The sequence below is a fragment of the Asparagus officinalis genome, chromosome 8, assembly GCF_001876935.1.
Source record: "Asparagus officinalis chromosome 8, Aspof.V1, whole genome shotgun sequence".
NCBI lineage: Eukaryota > Viridiplantae > Streptophyta > Magnoliopsida > Asparagales > Asparagaceae > Asparagus > Asparagus officinalis.
The window spans coordinates 125,734,416-125,741,695 of record NC_033801.1 but is presented as its reverse complement, the minus strand read 5'-3'; the positions used below and the strand labels follow the sequence as shown (position 1 = coordinate 125,741,695).

General features: G+C 39.1%; 2 protein-coding genes across 3 annotated transcripts; one reads left to right on the top strand and one right to left on the bottom strand.

Annotated features, from left to right (window-relative positions):
• Positions 769–3,917, top strand: LOC109819990 (probable RNA-binding protein EIF1AD). Of its 2 annotated transcripts, none has more exons than XM_020386018.1 (6): positions 769–1,223; positions 1,723–1,850; positions 2,824–2,899; positions 3,198–3,261; positions 3,332–3,394; positions 3,532–3,917. In XM_020386018.1, exons 2-6 carry the CDS (start codon positions 1,737–1,739, stop codon positions 3,734–3,736), a joined length of 522 nt encoding a protein of 173 aa, XP_020241607.1. In that variant the 5' UTR covers positions 769–1,223; positions 1,723–1,736; the 3' UTR covers positions 3,737–3,917. The 2 variants fall into 2 exon arrangements, with proteins under 2 accessions (XP_020241607.1, XP_020241606.1); XM_020386017.1 differs by lacking the exon at positions 3,198–3,261 and adding an exon at positions 3,128–3,165 and having other exon boundaries at positions 774–1,223; positions 3,306–3,394.
• On the bottom strand, positions 4,070–7,274 carry LOC109819988 (putative pentatricopeptide repeat-containing protein At3g11460). Its single transcript, XM_020386016.1, has 3 exons — positions 5,268–7,274; positions 4,601–4,687; positions 4,070–4,533 (listed from the first exon to the last, which is right to left on the bottom strand). The coding sequence occupies exon 1, from the start codon at positions 7,222–7,224 to the stop codon at positions 5,728–5,730; it is 1,497 nt and encodes a 498-aa protein (XP_020241605.1). The 5' UTR covers positions 7,225–7,274; the 3' UTR covers positions 4,070–4,533; positions 4,601–4,687; positions 5,268–5,727.

Genomic DNA, 7,280 nt, shown 5'->3' with positions numbered 1-7,280 from the left:
TGTTAATATTAGTAATTAAAATAATAAATAATTTCATGCTTTTGAAAAGGAAAAAACAAAAATCCAAGCTGCAATTGATGGAAACTCAAATCACAGAAAGAAAAAAAAAATGAAAAAGCAAAGGTAAACCTTCAAATTTGAAGCCGCAACCGAGCGACACTGGGAAAGGAGCAAGGATAGGCTTTTATATAATGGGTTTGGAATTAGGGTTTCTTTTTTCTTTTATTGGGCCGGGCTGATATTGGACCAATAAATGTTGGAGTTGACCCGGATCCGATAGTAAACCCATCGCACCCGATCCCGAATTTCCCAAACCCAAAACCCTAAACTCACTCTCTCACTCTCTCTCTCTCTCTCTCTCAATTTTGTGGTAAGTTTCTTCAAAATTCTCTTTCTAAAGAATTTATTTGGGTTATTTCCCTGATTTTGGATCTGTATAAATTGCCCAACCGGTTTTTGAAAATTTTCTTTTCACCCTCTCTTTTGTTCATATCTCACTTAGGGAGCCTTTGGTAATCAGAATGTTTTTTTTTGTTTCTGTTTTTTTTTTCTTAAAAAAATAATCAATTTGGAAACTGAGCTGTTTTTCTAAGCTGACCCTTTACCAAGTCCAAAAGATCCACGTTTTTCTCGAAGGAAAATAATAGAGGCACATTCCCCATCACATCTCAAATCACACCCCATCTCTCATATGCGCACCCAATATGAGATTTTAAAATTTCATATGGGGCCGGTATACTGTAGCACGTGTAAGAGAGGTGTGGTTTGTGATGCGGTTGAAAGTGTACCCTAGTGCCACCCTTTCTCAAAACACCTGTGTTTTTGACATCCGTTGTTTTTTTTCTCCCCCAAACCCCCGATTCCCTTTTCTATCCCCAAACCCCCGATCCCTTTCCCCTCAACCCTAACAAGTCGTGCGCCGCCTCTTCCGAATCTCCGCCACCCCGCTGCCGCCTCCGACTGGTCACCGCAGCCTTCGCGTCGCCAGCGCCTACGAGGAGGAAGCGAGACGGAGGAGGAGCTGAAGCGGAGATCGAGGACCTCAAGTCCAAGGTGGCCTTCCTCTGCCTCAAGTCCCCGCTCGACAACCACCACCTCCGCCACTCCGCAGCCGACATCCTCCTCCACGGTTCGTCTCCAGCTCCCCAGAAACCCTGTCTGCCTCGTCCTCATCCGCCGCCCTCGCTTCCACCCCTGCCGTCCCCGCTCACCGTGCCGTTCAGGTACCCACTCCACAACTCACTTTGATCGAAATTTATTCATTGTTGCGATTCCATAGAATTAGGGCATCACACTGTGATTCGATTTGGGCGTCGTTCGTGATCGAAATTTAGGGCTTCATTGCTGTGATTCCGTAGAATTAGGGCATCACACTGTGATTCGATCTCGGCGTCGTTCGTGATTATACTATGTGTCTGTGATCAAGTGGGTTTTGTTTGTGGATTTGTCTGTACAATTTTTGGTCAAAAAAATAGTGTTTTGAAAATACGTTTGAAAAATAAACACTATGGTATGGTGTTTTTAAAAAAACACAACAAAAAAAAAAAACACTTTGGTTACCAAACACGCTCTTAGCTATTTAACCTGCGGTGCGGCTCTTTCTAAATCAACAAAATTTGAACTTTTTCGGCATTTTCACGGTATCAATCTAATGTTTTCGTGTAATTTATTCCTAAAAGTTCGGTTTTTTGTTGATTGGTTCTTTCTTCTTCTCCATTTTAGAGGAATTAAGAGTCATGGGAACTGGCAGAAAGAATTTGAAAAAGGCCTCAGAAAAGGATGCGGTTTCTCTAGGAGAAGGGCAAAGCGTCATGCAAGTTGTATCCCTGCGGGGTTCCAATCTCATCGAGGTCAGATTAGTTTCACCTTTGCAAAGCTTAATTTTGTAATTTTTAGGTTGTTATATTCAAAGAAATAGAGATTAGGGTGAGCTAGAAGAGGATTCAAAGAAAGAAGAGGGACTGAAAATTATGCGGCCCGCTCCTAGCATTTACGTGTTCGTGTTCAGGCTAGGAGCGAGAAACTTATGATAGTTTGTTGTAATTTGGTTTGAAGTTCACAACGTTAACATTTTTTTTTTCTCTCTTTGGAGATATAGGAAGATAACGTGGATTTTTTAATTGATGACAAGTAAATGCAGTAGTTAAAGTTCTTAGGAGTTCTTTTGAAAAGCAACATTTACTTATTTTGTAATTGATATATACATTTTCATTTTCCTTGTTTTGTCCAGAAACCAATAGATTATTTATGCATGTTGATTATGGATCTAAGCTTGTTATTTATGTTTTTTTTTTGCAATTTTACATATTTTTGTAAGTTATTATAATTAAATAAATTAAAAATAGGCGCCGCCTAGGCGCTAGGCCCTGGCTCGAATGCATAGTCCGCCTAGGGCCTTTGGTAACATTGTTAGCTGGTCATGCTTAAACTTTGATATGACATAACTGATGAGTATTACCGTATTGGTACCCGCAATACTTCAAACCTTGCATTGAACCATATTTTTTCCAGAATGCAACGAGTTGTTTTCTAATCATATATGTCCATATTTTTCATTCGAGTTTCCAATTTTAGTTATATCTCTAGTGGTTGACATTTTTTTTGTAACTCTTTGTCGATAATTATAAATTAAATACATTTGTAGTATGAAGATAAAGTCTTCCATGTCTCTTAATAGTATCTGATTGGATTTTCTATAAGCTATCCATGCTTTTCTTATGATCGTATGCAGCAAAGATATTTGTTACCTTCTTTTAGTTCTACTAGTGTGGGTAATTCAAGTATAGTCTATGCCTCTCATGTATTGTTTGTCTTGTTTCTTAGGTTATGGATTCTAAAGGCATCAAATCTCTTGCTCTGTTCCCAGCCAAGTTTCAGAGGAGCTTTTGGATTAAAAGAGGTAATTTTATTTTCTATTATCTCAACTGAAGGTTTGCAGCTTTACAAACAAGTATAACAAGCATTTTGAATCATTTACTATACGTGCTTGTTCGATATAATTATTCTTTCTCGTAGATGTCTTGACGACTAATATTAGTACCCAGGGCCCTCTAAAAGTTCATGAGCATATTGTAGGAAAAAAGAGAGGCAGGGATGTAAAGTACTTTTGGTTGCTTTTTCTACACAGGAAACTTTGTTATAGTAGATGGAAGTGGCATGCACAAGGCTCTTGAATCTGGGTTGCTTTTTCTACACAGGAAACTTTGTTATAGTAGATGGAAGTGGCATGCACAAGGCTCTTGAATCTGGTAACAAGATAACATGCATGGTTTCTTGTTATAGTAGATGGAAGTGGCATGCACAAGGCTCTTGAATCTGGTAACAAGATAACATGCATGGTTTCACAAATTCTTTTTCATGACCAAGTTAGGAATCTTGCAAAATCTTCAGATTGGTAAGTTACTTTGATGCCTACTGTTTGGCCGTCCTCTTGCAATATATCTAGAAATATTCGTGAAATCTGAACATTGTATCTGCTCTTTACTGAGATAAATTAGTATGTTGATTAGAATTGATATTGTTATTGTACAGGCCTGCAATCTTCAGAGATAAAGCAGCAGAGAATTCAAAGGCTCAATCACACCTACCAACTGCTGAAAATGAGGATTTGACTTCAGATGGTGATGATGTTGATGATGATCTTCCCCCACTTGAAGCAAATACAAACAGAAGTCGGCCTGTTGAGTTATATTCAGATTCAGATTCTGGTTCAGAATGTGATGTAGGCACAATCTAAGATTGTATCTATAGAGAAATTGGAAGACAATTTTGTTGGTTTTTGCGGAGGAAAAATGTCTCTAAAGAAGCATATTGTATCAGTATCATGTCAGAATTTAGTGAAAATTATATTTCTTGTTGGTAAAAAAAATTGAAGTTTCATAATATTTTGTTGATTCAACATTGTTTTAGAATTATTAGTAGCTCATCTGAGAATCTTGTTGTCTTTCTATGATGTCATGCTTATTCTTAATTTTGCTGAAGTGAAATGTCAGTTACATTCAAAAGTACAAAATGATCAACTGAGCACTTATTTTTCACATACAACGCAAAAAATATATTATGGCCAAGGTTCTTCAACATGGTGGTATTTTTATATTCAACACGCTCAATCCATGCAGGCAGGATGCATGTTTTTATTCGATCAAACTTTGTACATAGTAATATTTTTCAGAGTTAGCAAAGTTTTTGCTTGTGTTTATCTGGTCATCCTCGCTATTGCAGCAGGTCAACACAAGAATAACGGTGCAGGAATTCTCTCTTCACACCAGTGAATTTTCTCTTGCAGGAATTCTCTCTTCACACCAGTGTATTTTCTCTTGCAGGAATTCTCTCTTCACACCAGTGAATTTTCTCTTGTTATCAGGACCGTAGATTTTCCTTTCTCATGTAACTAATTGTCAGCATTTGAAGTTGAACAATTATCTTGAAATGTATGATGCTCCTCCATGTTCCATGACCAATGAGGAATTTTTTCCCCTCTCCGAAGTTGTTGAGAAATCATTTTGCATCATTGTTTGATATACTGGGAAAGACCTGTTGCCGATAAATTTGAAGTGACATCATGATAAAAGATGACTGGTATAAAAAAAATGAAAATTACCTGCAGGTTCAGGGAGAATCTTGACATATATTATCGATCTCTGGGAGCATACGTAAGCAAAGGTGTGGGAAATTGAAGACCCAGAGCCTAAATTTGACACAGAGATTCATCATAAGAGATTGTATCATTAAGGTGGACCAACAAATAGAAATCAGGCATATATATTTTTCATTTTTCCAGTTTCAGAAAAGTAGGCTTATAAATATTTTGTTCTATCAGTTCATGTGAATTTAACTAAACATTGTACTGCACAGTAGCAAATTTCAAAAGAAGGTCGCGCTTTTGAATTCTTATGATGGGGTCATATAACAATCATTTACAAATATCAGAACACAAAATAGCTAAGAGTCAGCCAGAATTCAGCTGATATATGAATCAACAAGTTTAAAACTAAGTTTTTTCAGACTGCAGATACAGGAAATGCAAAAGTCGCGAGATATTAGTAACTTGTGCTCTATCTTTATAAGCAAAATCTTGTTCTATCAGCAGTTTGATATTAAAAAAAAGAACTGTGTTTCTAAACAACAAAGAGACTAGGTATTTGGATCCTTGAGAGAACTCCAGGTCACTGGTTTTATAGGAAAGAAGCAGACATCTTTGGTGCACTATCAAAACCATCTGAATAAACGAAGTGTACAACATACAGTCTCAATTGGTTAGCAATTACCTCTTTCTGCCTGTCAATGTCTACAATCACCAGTCACGCATTAAATCTTGCCAATAAGCTCTGAAGCAAATGATCCACATCTTCAATTATTACACTAGCTTGCCATTTCTCCCAATCTAGCTTCAACCACAAATACAGCAACAATATGAAAGCCTTTATCCCAAATTTTTGGGGTCCACTACATGAATCTTATTCTCCCATTTAATATTTTTGAGGCACTCTCGTCTACTAAGTTAAGCATTATCACATCCTTCTTAACTGTTTCCTACAAAGTTCTCTTAGCCTCCCTCTAGTCCTCCTTTCCCCATTAATTATGATCTCGTCACTTCTCCCAGTTGGTGCACTCTACGGCCTCTATCGCGCAAGACCAAACCATTACAAGCGATTCTCTCTCATTTTATCCCCGACGGGAGTTAACCTTCAGCTTCATCACCAGATCAAAAATACAAAAGCAAAACCATTACCAATAGTCATTGCAAGAACACGCTCCATCCTCAAAATGATGGAATCGACTCGCATCCCTTACAACTAACTTCCTATTGACAATCTTCGACACAAACTTTAAAAACACATGGCAATCTCCACAAACCCTCAGGTTCTTAATCACAACAATCTCTTTTCCAGCCTCAGTACTCAACAATCCAAAAGCAATAGCTAACTTCTCACTATGAAAACCAACAACCTTCTCACTCTCTTCTCCATCCTCTTTATTTCCACCACCTCTCTCATTATTTACCAACGTCTCCAACTTATTTATCATCTGATAAATACTCTTAGCAAGGGGATGAGAATGGTCATCAGCCATGAACAAATGAACCTTCCCCTTGAGCTCAACATAGCTACATCCAGGTTCCTTCTTTAGTCCTCTCTTCTTCATCATAGCTCGAACTCTAGCAACATCATCTAATTTCCCTGCATCTAAGTAAATATTTGATAACAACACATAGTATCCGACATTTGTTGGTTCAATCTCTACTAAATGATCAAAAGCTAATCTGCCAAGCTCGACGTTCTTATGAATCTTACAAGCACCCAAAAGTGCACCCCAGACTCCACCATCAGGCTCAATTTGCATTGATCTAATCAACTCCCATGCCTTATCTAAATGTCCAGCTCTTCCTAATAGATCAACAGCACAAGCATAGTGCTCAGGTCCTCTTTTGATGTCAAAACCACTCTCCATTTTTTCAAAGTACTCTAGCCCTTTACCGGTTAATCCTGAATGACTACAAGCCGAGAGCACACTAACCATCACAACCCCATCAGGCTTAATACCATTGGATAACATTCTTTCGAATAATTCCAAGCCTTTTCTTCCATGCCCGTGTGCTCCATAACCCGATATAAGCGCTGTCCATGACACAAGAGTCTTCTCTTGCATACAATCAAAGATCTCACAAGCCCTATTCAAATCCCCGCACCTAGCGTGCATATTAATCAAAGCATTCTTCAAAAACAAGTTCGAGTTAAAACTCCGATCACCACTAATATCTCGTTCAATCTCACGCCCTAGTGCACGTGCACCGAGATTCGCACAGGCAGACAACACGCTAACAAGCGTAACCGCATCCATCCTAACCCGGCCCGAATCCCTAATCTCATCATACAACTCCAACACTTTATCCGCAAGCCCATTTTGCGCGTAACAAGAAACCATAGCATTGTAAGAAACAATATCCCTTCTCCTCTCACACATTTCGTCAAACACCTCCCGTGCGCACTCAACCTCCCCGCACTTCCCATAGCAACTAATCAAACAATTCGCCACCGACACATCACTCTCTCTCCCCGCAAACCCAACCCGATACAAAAAGCCATGCAACCCAAAGGGGTAGGGCAGGCACCGTGTCAGAGCGAGGACAGTGACGGAGTTAGAGGGCAGACGGGCACGAACCATATCACGAAAGAGTTGCATTGCCCACTCTGGAAGTGAGTGGAGGGAGTAGCCCGAGATCATCGAATTGTACGAGACGACAAGAGTTTCGATGGGGGACGAGGGGGGTATTTCGGAAA